General features: G+C 38.8%; 1 protein-coding gene across 3 annotated transcripts in view; it reads right to left on the bottom strand.

Annotated features, from left to right (window-relative positions):
- Positions 1–3,303: 3,303 nt before the first annotated feature.
- SDC2 (syndecan 2) overlaps positions 3,304–22,263 on the bottom strand; it is a 95,691-nt gene continuing 76,731 nt past the window's right edge. For 2 of the 3 annotated variants that reach the window (XM_089517682.1, XM_089517683.1), the window contains exons 2-5: positions 11,817–11,928; positions 7,342–7,484; positions 5,119–5,260; positions 3,304–3,878 (exon numbers count right to left, since the gene is read on the bottom strand). In XM_089517682.1, coding sequence (XP_089373808.1) covers positions 3,715–3,878; positions 5,119–5,260; positions 7,342–7,484; positions 11,817–11,928 — 561 coding nt within the window. In that variant the 3' untranslated portion in view covers positions 3,304–3,714. Of the gene's footprint in view, positions 3,879–5,118; positions 5,261–7,341; positions 7,485–11,816; positions 11,929–14,870; positions 14,947–15,623; positions 15,725–22,263 lie in introns of those variants that run through there. The other variant, XM_089517681.1, reaches the window with a different exon arrangement.

Genomic DNA, 22,263 nt, shown 5'->3' with positions numbered 1-22,263 from the left:
TGAGATATATAAAAATTACCAGGCAGCTTGGTGTCATGTGGTCTGCCTGTCAGTATTCGGCCTGCCTTGGGAGTAGGCCATGCAGACAGCAGGGGTTAAAACTGCTTTTGGAAAAAGCAGAATCAAGCCATTTTTTCCTGCCTGCCTACTCCAGCCCTTAGTAATCTTTCCTGGCCTGATCCTCCCAAATCTGGTGTAAACATTATTCACATGTGTTCCAGTCATGGGTCTCCTTTTCCCAATGCAGCCAGTAAAATAGTTTTGGGGGGAAAGTTAAGATCATGGCAACAGTGTTAAAATTGTGATTAAGTAGTGATTGTGAATATGAAATAGTTACACATGGAGAAAAGGATATTGTATTATTTGCAGTATTTAAGACAGAGTAACCTAAAGCTCTCCATACACTGTTGGACTGCATCTCCTATCATGCCTCCCCATTGGTTATGCTGGCCAGGGCTGATGGCTGATTCAATGCATGTTTACATTACCTAAACAATTTCCTTCCGACCATTGAGAAAATGTGTCATCTTTCCATTTAAATATTTGTCAGCTAACTAAAATGAATAGCTCCACCTTTAAGAGATCTACTCTACTATAAACGATCTGGAAGACTTGACATCAGACTATATACATATGATATACTGTCCTTGGGTCCAGTAGACTTTACTTTGGCATTTTAAACCCATGGTGTGCTTTACAACTGCAGCAACAAAGGGCTTTTTGCCAGAATTTTATGTCTTAGTGCAGTCATTATTCCAAGCAGCTGTTCTTTTGTAAGCTTAACTTCATTACATTTTAGCTATTAAGGATTGCTGAGTGCCGTTTTAAGCTTGTGCCAAATCAGAAGTAGTATACTATGTAGTTCAGTTAACTATCCAATTTGCCTTTTGGTCTCTTTTAAGAAACTATTTATTTTTAGTCTGCTGAAATTATGAGGTCTTGTCATTTGAGTATCTGCTATGCAACAACTGAAGAACCTGTGGCCCTCCAGATGTTGAAGTCCATTACCCATTAGCCCCTAACCAGTCTGACAGTGATATGATGGTGATCCGAAGCTTCTCCTCCCCTGTAGTAAACTGTTGGTTGGAAACTATGGGTTGGATCCAGATAATGTCACACTGAGAGTGGATCCACTGAAATCAATGGAACATGCTAGTAATGCTAATATTATGTCTCATTTATTTTAGTTAATCTGTGTTAAGGAAGACAAAACCTTTTAATCCTACATTGTTGGCATGACTAGAGTAGACCCATACTGAACTAATGGAATTTATATAACTGTTGACTTACTAAGTCAAGTTAGCTGAGTCTAATAATAAAACTTAGGCAAGTCTGGATCCAGCCCTTTGAAGAAACAACTGTGTGAAAAATGTGTAGGGACACTTCTAAAAAAGCTGAACTACTATAAGTTCAACTTGCCTATGTTATTCTGCTTCTGCCTTCCAGAGAATCAGCTGCCTGTTGCCACCATCTTTAAATACAATTTGTTTCAGAAACCCCCGAGGCACTATTTTCTATAGCTGTTCTGTACCTTGCATTGTAAGTTCATTTTGTTTCTGCCATAGGGATGGAAAACCTGTGGCTTTCCAGGTGTTATTAGACTCCAGTTTCCATCAGCGCCAGGTAGCATATGCAATGCCTTGGAATGCAGAAAGTCATGAACATGTAGTGGATCCCCCACTCTGTTCTACTCCATCCTTGCTTCACTTTCTCCATGCTCTTTCATATGCCTTTTGCATGTCTATCTTAGAGAGAATAATAAAGCAGGGATGGTGAATGTGTAGCCCTCCAGATGTGATTGGGATTGCAACTCCTATAAATCTATACCATGGCCCAAAGTGAGGATTATGGTCCAAAAGCATCTGGAGATACCCATCTTGCTGTACAAAACTGCAAAGTTGTGTTCAGCACAGAATTTGTGGTTGGCATGTGTAAGGCCAGAGCTAATTATTCAGAATTCATCACCTGTTTGGGAAGCCTAAGTTGCAGCAGCTTCCTCAGAAAAATGCATGAAGCTGCAAGAATGGGGAGAAGCAACAGACAAGGAGGGGTATTAATCTACCTCCTCCTCCTCCTCCTCTGTTGCAAAGTTGTTTACAGGCCAATTTTTGCAACAAAGGAAGGGTTAAACATCACACCTTCCATATGTTGCTTTTGTGTTCTCTCACCACCTTTTATTAAATATATATAAAGCCAGGATTTCTGCAACATATGGTGGCCACCCAGTGTCTAGTTTTGGCCAAGTTTTAGCTATTTCTAATTCTCATCGCAGAGATTTATTGGCACTGAATCAATCTGCCACTTTACGTTAAGTTACTTGACATTTTCCTGTTGCTCATTTCAAAAGTTGAGTAAGGGGGAAAATCATTAAAACACATGGAGAATATATTCATCTGAATTGGACCGCTACAGACATTGCACATAATGAATAGTATTTAAAAGTTTCTTTAGCACTGAAAAGATTTAACAATTGTAAGTATGTTTCCATTTTAACAAGGCAGTTCTGCTACTTCTTCTGTAAAACTCTTTTTAGCAACCTTTGGGGCTTTTATTTCCAGAAAAACCCTTTCATCATGTAATGAGGCAATTTTTAACATTATACACCAAGTCATCATTACATAAAATAGGACCCCCCAAAAATCCACAATAACGTATTTCATTATTAGGCCACATGATTTATTCAGTAGTGTTTATGTTCCCAAATTACAGTTTATGTCTATCCATGTAAGACTACAAAAGTTACCATTAGAATTTTCTGTGCTTATAAAATACCAACATTTTCTTTTTTTTAACTGTTATATACTCATTAACACCAGTTTGCAACAAGTTACATAGAATCATAGGCACTTCAAAGGCTTTAAAAGACGTTTACAACTTAAATGCATTTTTAAGAACAAAAAAAAATATTTTAAAATTCCTACTCGTACCTTCAAATTGCAAGAAATTAATGAACAGTGGCCACAGAAATTTGCAGGAATTTCTTGGAATACTGTTAAGGGTCTTTGGGTTTGTGTAGACCTGTCAGTAGCTTACTGCAAAATCTCTCATAAAGAAGATCTGTTTTGTAAGGGTACGACTACATCATTTGCAGTAATAGTCCAATTTTACACATTAATTTGCTGCTGTAAGTTTCAATGAAGCTACAGGAACACTGAGAAACAAAGCAAGGTGTAAAATGGATTTTCTGACAGTAAAATTTATACAAAGTGGAAGTTAAAGTTTACATAGCTGAAAAAATACATTTACACTAAGAGTTACCATTATTTGAGTTATCTGAAGACAAATTGCACCATGACAACTACAAAAAGGCATTTCGTTTTATTTTTGGAAACAGATAAATTAATGAAAGAAAAACTAACTTGTAAGATCATTCAGACATGCTGACAAAAATTAAACAACTTTCATTGAACCATAGGATAAAACAATCATTTTCATTTATGCATAAAGTTTTAAAATGATTCAGTGAACATCAATGGCTATATAAAATAACGGGTTGCCACTGTTATTCACAGAACACTGCAAAATGCTAAGATTTTACTTTACATTTTCTTTAAAGGAATACATGAAAAGTTTTAAATACAATGGGATTTTTTTTTATCATAAAGGTGCCATAAAGGCTCTTTAATGAAAAAAAAGTTCTTCATTATTCTATGCAAAAAAGCTTTATTTTAAAAGTTCAGTGATCTCTTAAACAGAGACACTAAGTTGAGAGTTTTATGCATAAAACTCTTTAGTAGGTGCCTTCTGATAGGCAGCACTCGATGGCTTACGTTCCCCGAGGTCGTAGCTGCCTTCATCCTTCTTCCTCATGCGATATACCAAAAGCAAGATAAGGAAGATTGCAAAGAGAAAGCCAATAACTCCACCAGCGATAACAGCTGCAGAAGAAAGAGAGCAAAAGTTTCATCAGGAATGCCAAAGGATGGTTCATAGTCTCTAATTTGTTCCTCACAAGAAAGGGAACAACATAACAACTGCATAATTTGAAAATGTAGATGCTGCTCATAACACAACTAGCTGTTCTTAAGAGCAATTCTGGACAATAAATAACATTTTAAAAATCCAGAGTTTTTGAAGAGTTGCTATAAGATTTTCTTGAAGGTTTGACAGCTCACTCCTGAAATGCCTTTACTTAGAAGTTAGGTACCACTGAGTTAAAAAGGATTTACTCCCTGGAACATAAGCTTTGAATTGCATCCTTTAGGGTCAAACTAGATGTAGAATGAAATGAGTCTTTGAATCTTATGCTTGGGATTCACCTCCTGGCAGCCATCTCTCACAGGTGAAAACTTTCATTTTTTTCCTCATATTATCCTTGAAGTAGAATGTCCTGATGTTAATATTATTAAGACTGAAGGAAAGGAAAGCTGGGCATTGAAGGGAAAAGGATAATAAAAAGGGGACAGACTCACAGTAGAATGCATAATATTCTGAGCTGCATATGAAAAGGCTGGGGAGGGAGGGGTTAGTTTAATTCTTATGCACTTGGATAAAAATAATAATCACAAACCGAATTGTGGGATGTTTTCTGTCCTATTAGAAATTCCCATATTTGCAATATGGTTAGGGTGGTACAGTTTAATGCACATTTCCTATTTCCTGAACCTACTAAGAATGCCACTGTCCTCCCAACCTATTGATAACTAGAATGTATTACTTCTGCTTCTCAGAATCATGCCACTTTATTCTGCTTTGGTCACACTTCACCTGGAATACTGTGTGCAATTCTGGGCACCACAGTTCAAGAAGGATATTGGCATGTCCAAAGAAGAGCAACCAAAATTATCAACCATCTTAATAATCCCTGTCGTCCCTTCCAAAAATTCTATGATTCTGTGGTTCACCTAACTGTGAACACTTCTATCCCTTTTTTGTACATTGCAGGGATTAAAATGTACTAGCAACAAACAACAGATCTGTGAGGACAATTTTGTCTTAGCTGCTTGTGTGTGTGTTTTTTTAACTGTACTGTATATAGTAAGTGGCAGAATCTTAAGGACATTCTTTTCACATTTTCAGGTGACAACACTGTAGAATATCACATTGTTGGTTCAGTTCTGTGTGGATTCTCCAAAAAATGACTGTAGGGCACTAAAACACCTCCTCTGTGACACTCACCTGCCAATACTTCTGTTCTCTGAAAAAGGTTTTCTGAGTGTTTTTGAGTGAAAACATCAGCATCTTCACCTGGTTCATTTTTATCGTTTTTATTTTCAGCATCTGGCTTAAGTATTTTCTTCTTATCAATCTCTTCAGGTGACTGCAGCACAAAATAAAATAAAACATGGCACTAAGTCAAAAATGACAACAGCAGCAGCAATTACGGAAGTGCTAAATCATAAAAATTAACATTCTCACTTTAAATTTTATAATACAGTTTCTGTACTTAAACCCTGCACAATTCTCTCCTCAACCCTGCTACTGGAAGCCCCCAAGCCTCTTTCAGATTGTTGTTATTATTGTGTGCCTTCAATTTGTTTCCGACTTACAACAATCCTGAAGTGAACCTTTCAGAGTTTTCTTGGCAAAATTTTTTCAGAGGCAATTTGAGACTGAGAGCATGTGTCTTACCCAAGGTCGCTCAGTGGGTGTCCATGGCTGAACAGGGATTTGAACCCTGATCTACAGGTCCTAGTCTAATGCTCAAATCACTACACCACACCAGCTTTCAAATTACAATTCAACCTGTTATATAGTTTAGTTTATTTGTGTGACATAAAAAGAAAATTGCTTATATTTATTACTGTTCATTGTATTGATCCTACATTTTATCTTGAAATTTAGTTCTATTTTTGTTTTGTTTTTTACCAAAAGATGCATAATTTAATGATAAACCACATGGTTTGTATTCAAATGGCCCCAAGTCCAATCCCTGGCATATACTTGGTAGAGCAGGAAAAGAACTCCTGGCTGAAACTACAGAGCCACTGTCAGTCTTTGTGGGCAAGAGGTATGGAACATTTGGGTGTAAACCCAGCCTTCCTTTTCTCTCACCATTATTTGGTGATTTTCTCAGCTTTTGTAGTTTTATTTCCCTTTATTCTAAAAAGTTGAAATGCCTCTCCCAAGGCTTAAGAGCTTTAAACTGAGCTGTGCTGATATTTTTGGTCGTGCCCTGCCCACCAAACCCCCCTCAGATATGATGGAAAGTAGGCTCCTCAGTAGTAACCTCCTTCAAATCTTCCCCTGCCCAAAACTGGATGCAATTGGAGCAGAAAAGAAAGGTTTCTTTCATGGCCATCATCACCACAGAAAAAAACCTTATCACATTGCTTATTAAAGCAACTTACCTCCCCCAGCTTAAATTTTAAATTGGGCGGCATCCTGATATTATCACAAGGATTTTGCCACTGGATCTGCCACCCGGGTCCATCCCTGCTCCCAGGGGTGCTCAGCATGCCTCTTTTTCAACTGGGAATTTTCCTTCTTAAGAAATTGGCTGCTGGAGCACTCCTGGGAGGGGGAATGCTTCTCAAAACACCACAGTGCTAGAGCTTGGTGTATGACTGGGTTGAGGACAGTTGCAAACAATCATATCCTGTTAAGCAAGGGATAGGCACTGTGCAACCCTCCAGATGTTGTTGAACCACAACTCCCAGCATCCATATCCAGAACAGCCAGTGAAGAGGAATGTTGCCAGTAACAACCCAGGAACATCATATAATTCCCACACTTGAGTTAAGAGGAAAAACAGCAAGTGGAGTAAGGTTTATGTACCTCCTTCTGCCTCTCCCTTGAAAGCCCAGGATTTTCCTCACCATAACATAGCAGAGTGGAATCAAAACCACATTTGGAATTAATGTGCAACCACACATGTAGCTCGCCCTTCCACCTGTAGGCATTTTAAACTTGGCATCACAACATTTTATAATTTGTCAGCTTAAGGATTCTTGGCTAGAAAAAGCTGATCCTAACTACCCTTCCAAATGAATGCAGGATCCCTGTTCAAGAAAAGACTTGTTGAATTGAAACCTATATATTCCCCATTGCTTCCCTAAAACTTTTGTCCTGGAAAACAAACTTCTCAGAATATACATAGAAAAACTAGGAAACAAACACACTACTTGAAATTCTAGATGCTGACTTTGAACTCAAAGAAAATATTGTTTGATACATTTCCAAATACAGGTGTAGGCTAGTTTTAAAACAGGAGACGCAAACTCTATGTTTCTCTTAATAGACTGCTGTAAATATCAAATAGAGTTGTCGTTATGGTTAATCCACAGCTTTGCACTCAATCTAGTAAATCCTCTTAAAGCATATAGGAAATGGCATCTAAGGTTATATTGTAATACTACAATTTTAGAGAAGCAAGTCACCACCACCTCCTCCTGTACACACCTTTGTTTGTGCAGGTACCTTGGTCTGAGTTTTCAGTGTAGTTCGCTCAGTCCTAGGGGCATCACTAGCTGGAATCACTGGACGCTCTGGAGGCATTCTAGATGTTGAGTCTATCATTGTGTTATCTCCTTCCTCTTCATCTCCTGAAGGTGATGAAGAACATCAACAAAAAAATGCATCTGTACAAATTTGCTCATCTGCTTTATTTCCAAAATCTGTGTACCATTCTCAATGCTGCTCACAACAAAGGGTAACAATAAAAATTATTAAAATGTGGAAACAGAATCACCAATAATGTTTACTTACTAAAAAAAATCATGCACATTCTTCCAAGAAGTTACAGGAAATCACATTTCCCACCTTGCTTTACCCATAGAACAGCTCCCAACATACTTGAGGATGAGAAATAAAAACACCACCAAAGGTTCTCTGAGCCTTATGGCTGAAGATCAAACCAGACCTACCTAACAACCAGATATATCACCTTACAAGACTCCTGGAACAGAACCATCTTCCCAAAAACTAGAGGCTAAGTATTCGTGGCAAACCTTTCTAAGTAATGAGTTGCTTAGGGAGCTGAGTATGTTTAGCCTGGAGAAGATAAGGTTAAGGGGTGACATGATAACCATGTTTAAATATGTGAAAGGATGTCACATGGACAATGGAGCAAGTTTGTTTTCTGCTGCTCCAGAGATTAGGACATAGAGCAATGGGTTCAAACTACAGGAAAAGAGCTTCCACCTAAACATTAGGAAGAACTTCCTGACCATCAGAGCTGTTCGATAGTGGAACACGTTGCCTCTGAGTGTGGTGGAGTCTCCTTCTCTGGAGGTTTTTAAAAGGAGATTGGATGGTCATCTGTTGGGAGTACTTTGATTGTGTATTTCTGCATGACAGAGGGTTGGAGTGAATAAACCTTGTGGTCTCTTCCAATTCTATGATTCTACAAGAAACCGCAAAGATCTAAACAGGCCCTCCTTTTTCCTCTAGTTCATTTTGTTTCTGGAAGTTTTATCATCCAGATCAGACCTTCATCTGATTACCTGAATACACAGAAGGCATATATAGAAGGTATATGAGATCTAATAGCTTTGACATGAAACGTGTGAAGACTTTTATGTGCATGTCAAAACAGTCACACTGCCCTCATTCCTGTATGACTCCTGCAGAACTCATTACCTGTCACAAATAAACATAAAAAAGCAACTACTGAATCAAGCCAAGGCTGGCATTCTGTTTCTCACAGTGACCAAGGAGATGCCTTTCAGATAGATTTCTTCACTTATGCTTTGCGTCAAGATTAACAAGTCAGAGAGTATATATGAAAAAAAGGAACCTTAACATTTCAGATAAATCTACTGAATTAATCAAAACACCCATCTCTCTCCATTAGATGTAATGATCACAGATGGTTCTCTTAAGCCTGCTTAGACAGCCTTTAAGAACACTGGCTGGCTATGATAGCTGTGGGATTATGGAATCTGTAGTCTAAAGAATTAGCTTTTTGCAATCCTTCAAAGTAAATATTCAATATTTACTTTCAAAAACATTCAAATATATTAAATATTCAAAAATATACATTTCTGTAGTACAAAAATGTAAATATTAGAAGAAAATTAGCTTTTAAAAACTCACAGGAGGATTAAAATAGCTCTTAACATGCTAGGCCTTAATTTTTCACACCCCATTCCCAAAATATCTCTTCCTCTCCCCTGACCCAGCTATCATGTAGCAGATTCACCATGTTAGACAACTGCTGAGATCACCCGGAAGGCTTTAGCTCTTTTTCCAACTATGTTAGGTTTCCACCTACACAGATTTATTTTGACAGGGAAGCATTCAAGCATGTGAAACACAAAACACATACAGTAGCGTGGCATGGTTGTGGGAGGGGGAACAGGGTATTGTCTTCCCAAATAAGAATTGTAACCCCTAATGACATTTTCATTAAGTCCCCAGAGTTCTTGCACTGTGGCAATTTAAAACATCAGCTTAGCATTTAGAAATACAGGTTAGGCATCTGAAGTAAAAGGAGTAGGCAACGGTACCAAGGGAATGCAAACACATTTGACTTGTGAATGGTTTTCAGCGTCTCACTCTTTGCAATGCTACAAATTTGGGGACTGAAGGAAAATTTCATTTGGGAGCAGTAAACATCTCGGAAGGAGTACCCACATTCCTCGCTAGCTAAACTTCAGAACAGGACTTGGGAAAGTTACTTTTTGGATTAAAACTCCTGGATTACTCCAGCTAGTATGGCTGGTAATGTTATGCTAGGTGGGAAATTGTAGGCATAGTAGTCTAAAAAAATAAATTTTCTGGTTCTGCAGAGTAGTCTGAAAATAATTTAAGCATGTAATCTGATGTTTTGTGAGAACTGGCTATGACTTATTCAGGTGCTGGCTAATCAGTGTTCTTTGGAATTTATTTAGCTCTATAAAAGAATGGACAGCTATCAGTTATCTGATTATGAAGTGACTGCTTTGCAATGAAATCTAATCATTCACTTTATTTCTTTTGTCTACATAAACAATTTCATTCCCATTAGTTTTGATGGCAGTACATGGCTTTCTAAGTTTAATTTTCCATTCCTTAGGTGCATGGAAATGGTTGCACAGCACATAGGCTGGTATGAACACTTATTAAATATAAATCTGCACAGTTAAAGGTTAGTTCAACACTAAACCCCCATTCTGTCCCATCCCAATGTAGTTAGTAAATTCAGAATATCATAGTTTAAAAATAGATGTCTTGACTCCATCAAATACGCAAAACAATTATTTAAATAGGAACTTTCAGGAAAGCACAGGGATACTATCTTAGAGGAAAGCACATGAAATTTCACAATTAGAAGGGTGTATTTTGTATACTTAACCAGCCCTTCCTAATTCAGGCCATCACATTTTCTATATGAAAAATCAGACTGAAATTAGGTTCTGTATTCTCACTCCTGATAAATTTATGAAGTAGAATCAAATAGAACCACAGTCATAGCTTGATTTTACCCTATGCCTCTGTCAGCTCCATGCAACTGAATCCAAAAAGTTAGTTTCTTCTACTATAACACATAGCAGTCCCCACGCAGAGTGGTCATAGGTGGGCCACTCTGGAAATTGTAGTCCAAAAAAGTAAGATTTCCTTGTTTTACTTAAATCAAATGCTTCACCAAGCTCGTCCCGATAAATTGAGACTGACACTCCTTTTTAGAAACAAAATGTTCCAAGCATCTTAGGTAAATAGCACCATTGCTTCGTCAAAGATTTAGCATTCTAAATTATCATATACTTGTTAATAGTACCAACATCTACCAACTGATCTGGGTGCATAAAAAAGAACGTGAAGATCCATGTAAGATAAACAAGAAGTTTATTTGGACCAGATCAGACAATCTGTCATCTATTCCAATATTATTGACTCTGACAGGTCTCTGAGAGAGAAAGTAGCTCTCTAGCTTCTCAGGCAAATGCAGTGATCAACACATTTATGACAGCCTTACTGGCCAACTGCAAATGAGTTATCACCATAACTAGAGTTCAGATTTTTTTTTTAAATGTTTTTGGACATCTCCCTCCTCAAAGATACTAAATAATCAAAAACTTTAAAAATATTATTTAATCACTAGAAATGAATAAAACACTCTAGGGCACAATTCCCACCTGAGGCTTGGGGAATTCTTTGAGTACAAAGGAAGACCACACAGCACTGCTTCCCATGTCCAGTTGGCAGGCAGGCTGTTATTCATTTTCTTGCAGGGAGAGAGTGATTTACTCCTTCCACCCATTGCCATTGAAACATCCTTAAATATGAAGACTTTTATAAGCACAGTGTGTACTTAGAAGTGTTCTCCGTGTGTTCAGTGTAGGTCACTCCCAAGTAAGTATGCATAGTAGAGACTGAAGGCAGCCTTTATTATTCCTGGGAGGGCTCAATGACACTCACTGCCTTCATATTTCCCCATGCTTGATTATTTCGTGCATTTCGGTGTGGTAATGCTTGAAGAGGCTCACATTCATACAGGTCTTGATGGTCCACTTTTGCCAGATCATTTCTGGGAAGGTTAAGTCCAGGTAGTTTTAGGAAAGTCTTGAGTTCCTCCTGCCCTCTCTGTTTCAGAGTCCATGTCTCAGCAGGAGTGGGACAGAAAAGACTTAAGGCAGTAAATGTGCACTTGGAAAGCAGAAAGTCAATACCACAGAAATTTGAGGATGCGGAGAGGTCACCTCCATGTTTCAGTTCAGGTTGAGAAGCCTGGGACTCATCTTCCTTGCCAGAGCCTGGCTCCCCTCTTACCGTGACCAGCAATATGACCATCCATGGGCAGAGATTCTTTGTGTTTCCTGCTACCTGTTTAATTCGAGGTGCCATGGATTACACCTGATACCTGATGCACGTAAATCATTTGCTTTACCACAGAGCGATAGGGAAAGCATCCCATATGACCATAACAAATGTTCTCTTGTGTGATATTGGCTTACCTGAGCCTGACCCAGAAGTATAATCGTCATCATCTATTGGATAGACGCCTGATGCTTCTTCAATAGAGCTGTTGTCAAGATATAGGTCTTTATCAGAGGTCAGTGCTGCTCTCTGGAAATTAAAGTAAAATACACAAAGGGTGGTTTGCTTCATCTTCACAAACAAAACATTCACTTCTATCCCAATAACTCATCAAAGAGATCAAGGATGTAGTTTACACATACTTTTGAGAAACAACTATAGAACATCAAATACTTCTTAAACTGTGGAACTCTGGTTTGAGGATATATCCACCTCAGCTAATGTTGCAGTGAGTTTGATGAAATATTAGACAACTGATGGATGGTCTGTACACCTTAAGCCAAGATATAACTAAAGTATTTGTAACAGACATACTGTCAGAATTTGGTTTCCTTGACTCAAGGGAAGTTTGTTCTTCCTTTGTACTTAATGACTTACAACTAATGCACTCAATAGGAGCCAAATTATATCCACAAAACATTTTGCAGCAAAACTACCTCTCCCTCCATTTATACAGACATCAGTTACCCCTGGAAAATAAAATTTCCCTGGGCTACCAATACTTTGGAGCTGTAGCAGTACACCAGATACTATAACTGAGGAAGAGATCTCTCATGTTCCTTCTAATATGAGACAAACAAAGTGAGAAGGAGGGGAAGTGGGTGCTCATAGGCGGATAGAGAAAATATGGGTGTATGTGTATATCCTCAAAAATGTTCAGGAGGAAGGTAATACCACCATAGTCCTCCACACAGTGTCATCAAAATCAGAATTCAAAATGACCCCATTGGATTGTAGAACTGGATCAAAACTACAAAATCAATGTCAACAAGGATAACTGGAGGGTGCTACATTTAGCCAAGAAAAATTAAATGCAAAAATATAGGAAGGGTGACATTTGTCTTCATAACAGTCCATGTGATTCCAGGGGTCTTAATAAAACACAAGCTAAATGTGTCAACATTGTGATATGGCAGCCAAAATGGCTAATTAAATTTTAGGCTGCATCGACAGGAGTATAATGTTCAGAGTAGTAGTGCCAGTCTAGCTTGCTGGTCAGACCTATTCAGTTCTGGGCACCACATGTGTCCAGAAAAGGGCGATCAAGATGATTAGTATGAAAACCAGGCCTTATTAAGAATATCTTAAGGAGCAGGATACATTCAGTTTGGAGAAGAGAAAACAGAAAGATAAAATGAAGCAATGTCAGGTTTTCTGTTGCTCCACAGATGAAAACATATGGATTTAAATTAGAAGAAAAAAGATTCCACCTTAATATTAGGTAGAATGTGTGTACTGTTTGACAGTGGAATAGACTGCCTGAGAGGATACTGGACTTTCTTTCTTTGAAGGCCTTTAAACAGAAACTGGATGGGCATCCTCAGGAATGCTTTATTCCTGCATGTCAGGGGATTGGACTACATGGCTCTTGTGCTCCTTTCCAGTTATAGGTTTGTACAATAGGAGGCACAACAGGGTACAGTTTTAGATGTAACTTGTCTCAGAACAGACTGAGGTGCTTCCTAATTGCCTGGGAAAATAGCTGTTTGCTGATCCCAATTACAGGTGACTTAGCAAGTAGTCAATCACTGATTTGAAATCTCCCACTCCAAGTGGCAACAAATTAAAACGTAAAAGCACACACTTCCACCAACAAACACCTCATTAAAGAAAAGTAGCATGAACAGTCACGTAACTAACAACACCAACAGCTATTACTCAAGTCTCCTGAAATAGAGAAGGATGGTATCGTTATTTCCTCAAGCCAATAATAATAATAATAATAATAATAATAATAAATTTTATTTCTACCCTGCCCTTCCATAGATATGATCGGGGCGGCTTACAAATTTTTAAAACATTTCAATACAGGATAAAAATTCAATATAACAGTTAAAAACATTACTACAAAAAAACAGGAACAGGAAAACAATAAAATACACATGTCAAGGGCAATTTGCTATTGTTACAGCCCTTGAAGAGGCAGGCCCATTCACTCATTACACCTTGGAATACGATCTGGTTGGGCATTTAGGCTGAAAGATTATCTCACACAAGCAATTGTCCAATCAACTTCATGATGAAAAAAGAAAAAAAAAAGTGCTGATGAAATTATGGAGACACTCTGCACTCCCATATGTTTTGGAGTACAACTCCACCAGGCCTACAGCCTTGGCCATGGTGTCAGAGCTGACAAAGCCAAAGTCCAACACACCTGAAGGGCCAAACATTCCTGGCCTTTTAAGTGGAATGTACGGCAACTACTTTAATGAAAATGCCACTGTATTCAGCGGGACTCACACCCAGAGAGGTGTGCACAGATTTTCAGCCTTAGGCATTCAGTGCAGGCAAAATACTAGAGTTTTAGCAACTCTGCTCGCACACTGAGACAAGGACTGCATACCCATCCATCAATTATTATCTCACTTACATTGATATTCTTAGAGTATAATGCTGCAAAATCCTCTGACCTAAATTCTTCACATATTACAAGCCAATGATCATTGGTATCCAGTCTGGTTACAGAAAAAAGCAGGAATAAATCTAAATCTAGTGGATGTGCAGCAGATTAGTGACCACTAAGCACTAAATACAGGTTACTTCCATCTCAAATATGTGCTGAATTTAGCCTGCACATCTGGGAGTTATTACTTTATTTTATCTCATCAACATTTTTTTAAAAAAAATATAGTTTTTTGTGTTATACTAGACCCATATCTTATGGTAAAGTCATCTTCTCCAGCCACAGATACGTGGTTGCAGAAGTATTATATATATAGAAAGCTATGTTTCTTTCATCTATTCATCCTGAAAATATATCTAAGATGAAAATATGCTCATGACCATTATCAACTAGAAAGAAATAGGACAAAACAAGTAGAGAGAAAGTACTTCTTCTTCAAGACCATTTGCTCCAACAGGGCCACAGTCAGTTCCATAGCATTTGTACTTATGTTTAAATCATATTTCTTTGGCTGGCAGACTTGGCACAAAAACAAAGAGTATGAAGTTAAAATATTATGCCTACTTACTGGGGAATAAATTAATTCTTCTGGACTATAATCCACAAAATCTTCCAGCCACCTTGGCTGTCCTACATTGGGGATTCTGGAAGTTGTAAATCAAAAAAGCAGTCTCACCAAAGTGTGAATGAACTAAATTACAACTAAACACAATGGGATTGATTTTCGAGGAAATAGATACATGTTTTTATTGTAAGAGTATTTTATATATCAGATATTCGTCATGATTTCCTCTCCCTAGCAGACTCCAATCTGTTAAAGGAGTCAGCTATGTGAGAATTCTCTGAATTTTCTGTAAAATTATATTTCTGAATTTTTTTTTGTGGGGGGGGGGGGGGAGAAAAGAACTAAAAAAGGTCGACCCAAATAGATATTACCTTCTTAGTTTTGGGCCACAATGAAACTCATGACACAATTTTAGTGAACAGTAAAATAATATAATACCTTGGTTTTTTAAACAAAGAATAATCTAAGATTTGGAGTTTCCTATTCCTTAGTTTGTTGCTGTGTGCCTTCAAGTCATTTCCAGCTTCTAGAGGCGCTAAGGCAACCCTATCACAATTTTTCTTAGCAAGATCTATTCGGGGGGGGGGGGTACCTTTGCTTTCCTCTGAGCTGAGAGCATGTGCAAAAAGGTTTAAATAATATTGGCTAATATATGAATAGGTATAATAAAAGTTCATTTCTAGGATGAACAATTTAAGATTACACACATGCATGGTTCATAAAATCATGAACCCTACCCGCTGTGTCAGTATATACCTTTGCTTCTCTAAGGCTACGGGAGTAATGCTCCTCAGTGGGTGGTTTCTCCCTATGAATTTGGCTCCAGATTCAGCATGTTCCATCAAGTACTCTTTCCACATTTTACAATGAAGAGAGCATTGGCTGAGAACATCTGCCTGAAAAATCTGTCCTCTGAGGTTGAATAGTCCACAAAAACCAAGTTAAAAATTCATTGCTTCCTCTCCCATGCTTTTCCTGGTACTAAATGAACCTGAGAAAGAGAGATTATAGAGGTACTTAGGACATCAGCTGCATCTGTTAATGTGTTTTATATGGTGCTTGATACAACTGAACTCTTGCCCAAACTTGGGGAGAGGGGGACTTCTCATCTCTGAGGGAGGATGAGTGATACCTTTGGCTAAATAGGCTCAGCTAATCTCATGGTGCTCAAAATCCATCTGCTTTCCTGACAAGGAAATAGAATAGATGCAAACTTATTTTGGAGGACTATACACAGAGATCCTATTTCAGGCAGACTACCTTGGAAAACAGCAAAGAGGCTGCTTAATTGCCACAGAGGAAGAGACAGATTATTTATGGATATGTCCATTCAACACACATTTTTATTTTTATTTTTTGGGTGGTTTGTCTTGCCAAGTTCTCTTATGGCTGTGACTCAAGTTATGACAAGGAGCAGAAAAGGACATTTGAACACAGCGCTGTCCTGTTCCATTAGCCTTTACAGGCCTTCCCTGTTGTGGAGAATTGCAGGTGTGTTGGACTACACTACAGTTGCTACAATTTCCAGCCAATACCTCCAATGGCCATGCTGGCTGGAGACAATAGGAGCTGCAGTTTCCCAATGTATCTGGAATCTTATCGGGTTGGATAAAGCTGGTATATATACTATTTCAGTGCTGTCTGAAAACATTGCAAGTCACGTAAATCACGTAAGAGCCTTTCGCAATCTACCTATGTGCGCACATGTGTTCACAGATATAAAACATGAAACATCCTCCCATGTCAAGTGCCAGAAAGTAATGCAACATAAAATTACTCTTTAGTAGAAGCTAATTTACACACATCCACCTTGCTCTGTCCCATGTAAACTGCCAAAATCTTTAATACTTTCAGATGCTTTTTCCCTCCAGGCAATGCTAAAAAAATCAACCCCCCTCCCATTTTGAGAAAAGATATGTACTTACTTATTTGTAAATAATTTCTTTTCTTTTTTGCAAGAACTGTGGCATAACTAAATTACATTTGAGTAGAACTTTGAAGAACTAGCACCGTTCCTTTTGCAGCAACACTGGTTTTAGTTAGCTTTATAGTTACAGACCTCTGTGGCTTCGCTACTTTACTGTATTCTGTAACATGAACCAGTCAGTGACTTGTAATGTTTTATTTTTTAAAAAGTAAATAAAAAGGCAATTATTTACATTACTTCTGAGTAATGGGGAAGCAAAAATGATGTTTTTTTTAAAAAAAATAGATACAATAATAAATAACTACCTGCTTCTTATCAAATGTAGCCAATTATTTTTAAAGCAACTTCCCAAGCTCTGGAGAAGATGTTTTGTGCATAAGCTGAGAAAGCTGTGCCATTCTGCAAGTCTCTGAACCAATCAGTATCAACAATGATGGAACTTCTTTTTAAGCTCTGGCCATAATGAATTGGCAGTAAAGCACATCATTTATATCCCCGGTACTAAATAAATAAATAAAAATAAGATTCTAATACATATGTTTAAAAACTCCTACATCTCAGAATCATTGTAACAAAGGGGCTCAACAGACGAGCGGCTTGTGCTGCCCGTCTTTTCCCCTCGTCTGTGCTGCAGCAGCCGCACTGACGCGCTGCCAAAAAGAAGCTGCCTAGAGCAGCTTCTTTTTGGCAGCGCAGCAAACAGGAAAGGGTGCCACAATGTTGCCACTTCCTGTCTGTGACGTGTGGATGCTGTGCCATCATGGTGGCACTCGTGAGGACCAGAGGCCACCATGATGGCACCGCTGCCACGTGCTAGGGTCCAGAGCGTGTGGTTGCTGTGTGCTCCTGAACCCTAGTTTCAGCCCAGTTATGGCACTTCCTGCCCGTCTATACTGGGCCAAAGTTAAATCGTAATTGCTTTTCTGCTGTCTTACACTGGGGATATTGGAAGCAATAAAGATCAATGGGATTTCTACCTTACCTTACCTTACCTTACCTTACCTTACCTTACCTTACCTTACCTTACCTGTTTTTATGTACTGCTTTCCTAAAAAGTCAACAAGGTGGTGTACAATTCAAATGAAAAACATTAAAACCACATAAGCAGCAATTTAGTAAAGCCTACTACTTGCTATGTAAAGCCCCAAACTGAAGAAATAAGTCTTAACTCTTTTGGGAAAACCTGGTAGAGACTGGAGTTCGTATTTCATGATCTTGGGAGTGATGAGAAAGATTTTAAGCCACAAACATCTAGTCAGTGCTAAACTCAGAACAAGTGCAAGAAAAGAGCATTGCTTAGAGAGCTCTTGATGCATTCTGAGAACCTTCCAAAGTAGGGAGGGCTGATCTAAATTTTCATAAATTTAACAAAGCATGAAAAGGAAACCAGCATGGTGTAAGACAGCCAGTTTGGAGTAGTGATTTGAATGTTGGACTGGGACTCTGGGAGATCAGGGTTCAAATCCCTGCTCAGCCATGGAAGCTCACTGGGTCACTTTGGAAAAGTCACACTTTTTCAGCCTCAGAGTTAAGAAATGATAAATCTTTTTTGAATAAATCTTGCCAAGATAATCTCATAATACAGCGACCCTACATAGGAAACAATTTGAAGGCACACAACCACAACAGCAATGGAAGAGAATTGTGAAGTGTTTTACTTTATCCCTCACCAAGACAGATGGGGGAGGAACTCACCATGCACCGAGTGCCTAATCTCTAGGATATTTTCTGATTGCATTAAGAATTCCACTATACCGCAGAGCATAAAAATGTCCATTTCCAGAGTGGTGTTTCTGCAGAATCAAAGATATTCAACAATACCCAAACAACAAGAACCAGGGGAAAAAAACTATTCATATGAACATTTATTCAGAACATCTATTAGTGGTCCTCATTTTCCCTCCCTCTCTCTTCCCTGCCCCGCAAAGTAACCACCACTAATGCAACAGATTTATTGAGAAAATTTTTGCCTGGAGGAAAAAGCTATAGATGGCAGGTTTGTGAAACTTCGGGACATTGTACTTAACTCTTCAGATGACTCTTCATGTGACATTGTTGTAAAATGCCTATCTTACAGGTCTAGTTCTATGTCAAAAAGGCATACAATGGATACTCTGTAGGTCTAGTTCAACGAAAATGTGACTCGGGGGGGGGGGGAGACTAAAATGCCCTACCTGACTGAATGAACTAATTCAGTATCTCTGCTACTAACACAAAATGGCAATGTGGTCTATGTAGTTACTCAAGGAGCCTTCCATGTAGGGCTGTTAGACAGTGGAACACACTTCCTTGAAGAGTGGGGGAGTCTCCCTCCTTGGAGGTCTTTAAACAGAGGCTGGATGGCCATCTGTCAGGGGTGCTTTGATTGAGAGTTCTGGGCACCACAATTCAAAAAGGACATTGAGAAACTGGAGCGTGTCCAAAGGAGGGTGACTAAAATGGTGAAAGGCCTGGAAACCATGCCCTACGAGGAACGCCTTAGGGAGCTGGGGATGTTTAGCCTGGAGAAGAGAAGATTAAGAGGTGATATGATAGCCCTGTTCAAATATTTGAAGGGATGTCATATTGAGGAGGGAGCAAGCTTGTTTTCTGCTGCTCCAGAGACTAGGACCCGAAGCAATGGATGCAAACTGCAGGAAAAGAGATTCCACCTCAACATTAGGAGGAACTTCCTGACAGTAAGGGCTGTTCGACAGTGGAACAAACTCCCTCGGAGTGTAGTGGAGTCTCCTTCCTTGGAGGTCTTCAAACAGAGGCTGGATAGCCATCTGTCGGGGATGCTTTGATTGTGATTTCCTGCATGGCAGGGGGTTGGACTGGATGGCCCCTGTGGTCTCTTCCAACTCTATGATTCTATGAGAGTTCCTGCATGGCAGGGGGTTGGACTGGATTGCCCTTGCGGTCTCTTCCAACTCCATGATTCTAGTGTCAACATACCTATGTTGTACTAAAGCTAAGGAGTATACCTCTGCATTTTACTTTTGCTATTGATTACATTTTTATTTGTATCACACCCAGCACTTCACCAAGAACTCACAGCTCTCCATCTTAACCTAACAACAATCCTATGAGGTAGGTTAGAAAGAGAGACAGTACGAGCTCTCCTTAATGTTTTTATGTCTAAAAGAGATGTCCGGGACTCAGCCACTGTACTGCACTGCCCCTATACTAATTTCAATGTACATACAGGGCAATGGTGGCAATTGAGGTGTGTCTGGGAACCAATTTTGCTGCTCTTGGGACTAACTGTCAGATGTGGCAACTGATAAAAACACCAAAGCCCCTACCCCCCAATCCATCCAGAAGTGGCAAAATTTATACTACATAAATATAGCACTATATTTCACTAATTGGTGAAATCATAAATCCTGGGCATCTAGAATTCTCTGCCAGAGACTCTAGTGCCTCCACAAACTACAACCCCTAGGATTTCACAGAATGATCGTATGGCATTTGAAGTGAAATATGGCGCTATAAATATATAGTGTGAATAGACCCTAGGTTGTAAAAAGCTGATTATTAGAATCTTAAACAGAGCAGGGCCCTAGATTACTACACCTGAAGGCTTCAAGCAACGGTAACTCCTCTCACTGGCTCTTCTTTTTTTTTTTTTTTACCAGTAAATGGGAATTCCCAGGAGTATGAAGGAATGAGGCCCAAAAACAGCCTTGTGACTCTGTATGTTGTTTCTGGACACACTTCATCCATGCAGTGAACTGTATAAGGCAATGTATTCTCCCTTCTCCCTAGCTGACACAAAAGGTTTTACTGTAACTTCAAATGACACTCAGCTTATATAAAAATGCTTTAAGTATTGAAGGACGTGTGCAGACCTTCCTTATGTAAGCATGAAACAATACTAAGTCAGCATTTGTATGTGCATCACCAGTAGGATTTTGAATTCAGGCATTTGCCTGTGGCAATGCAAACACAGCCCTGGAGAGGAAAAACTATGTTTTGGATTTCAGGATTGCTTGGTTTGCCAGTGCAGTTACTATAATACTCAAACTAGATGCCAGAAAAATTATTCATGTTCTTTGTACCTAATGAAGAACTTTGTCCCAATGCTGCATATACATAAATAAAAAAGAGAGATTGCTTGAGGCCCTAAACTCTCACTGCAGATTTTTTCAAACTAACTTTAGTGTCTCCAGCCACGCTGAATATCAAATTATTTAGGCAATAATTGCAATAGGTGAAAATAGTTCCTTTGCACATAGCAAAGAAAGGCTCTTAAAAGAAATGGGGATCTACTGAGCTATGTAAACTGATTTAATTGTGTAACATTTGGAAGATGGCTTGATAGGAAGCCTAGTATTCTTTGCTGTATAAATATACAGACACATAAACACAACCATAGAACAGAAATGCATGAGCAATAGAACAGAAATGAAAACTAAGTCTAGAAAAAGTTGGAATAGCTGCATATGATAAAATATTAAACCCTGAATTGTAATTCCAGCTTGAAGTTTTAAACAGAAAAGTTATTTTTCCACCTGTAACAGCAGCCAGGCAGCCAAACCACCATTTCACAGATGGATTTACTTCCAGTAGCACAACAGTTCTGCATGCTCATCTAACAGCTAAAAAGAGAGCCTTCATTTTCAGCTTTTAATAAACACACATACGATATATTCCCCATTACAGCTCAAGATGTTGATGTATAATTTCCAAATTCTATTAACATCAATCTTTCTTGGGTCTGCAAACATTAATTCAGAGAATGATTGGTTAATGATGACCCAGATGTAAATTTATTCCCCTTGAGAATGCTCATATCGGGGGAAAAACAGGAGGAGAGCATCTTTTGACCTTTTTAGGAATGCATTTGCCAGCTATTATTGTTATTGAAGCTAAGAACATTGTACTCCCCCTGCGTGCGCACATACACACACACACTTACTGGTCTTTGTTTCTCTGATCCATTTCATATCTTTCAGAAGACCTTTCTTTCCAGCCCCAGAGAATATGACTGGATGATTAAAGCTGCCTGGGTAACCTCACTGGCATGAATGCCGATAACTCTTCACCTAATAGCCTTCCCTTGGCCTCATTGCCCCAGCCTAGTGACAATTATTTCAATCTCTCCAAGTGGCCAAATTGCAAGACATCTCCTCCTGGAAACCTGCTGAAGCTCATACCAAATAATTTTATTTTTAAAATGCTGTTTCTACTTTTTAAAAAAATCCTTATAAAACCAGCTATGATCAGTAAGTATCTGGTGCCAGATGAGGATAGCTTTGCAAGAAATCATCATCCATGGTCATAGCTCCAATTGATTTTGCAGGGCTGAAACAGAGTTTTCTGGGCTAGGAAACCAAACAATCTCTCTCCTCTCCCTAAGCAAGGCTGGATTATCAATGGTGCAACTGGAGCAAATGCTCCAGTGCCTTTAGTGGCTAGGGGTCTCATGCCAACCGTTATTACACTGTGATGCTGTTAAAGAGAGAAATGCTCTTGGAAAGAAGG

This window comes from Sceloporus occidentalis, unplaced genomic scaffold (genome assembly GCF_023333645.1).
Source record: "Sceloporus occidentalis isolate IW3139 unplaced genomic scaffold, rSceOcc1.0.p SCAF_3, whole genome shotgun sequence".
In the NCBI taxonomy this organism is placed as follows: domain Eukaryota; kingdom Metazoa; phylum Chordata; class Lepidosauria; order Squamata; family Phrynosomatidae; genus Sceloporus; species Sceloporus occidentalis.
This window is presented reverse-complemented; position numbering and strand designations above follow the sequence as displayed.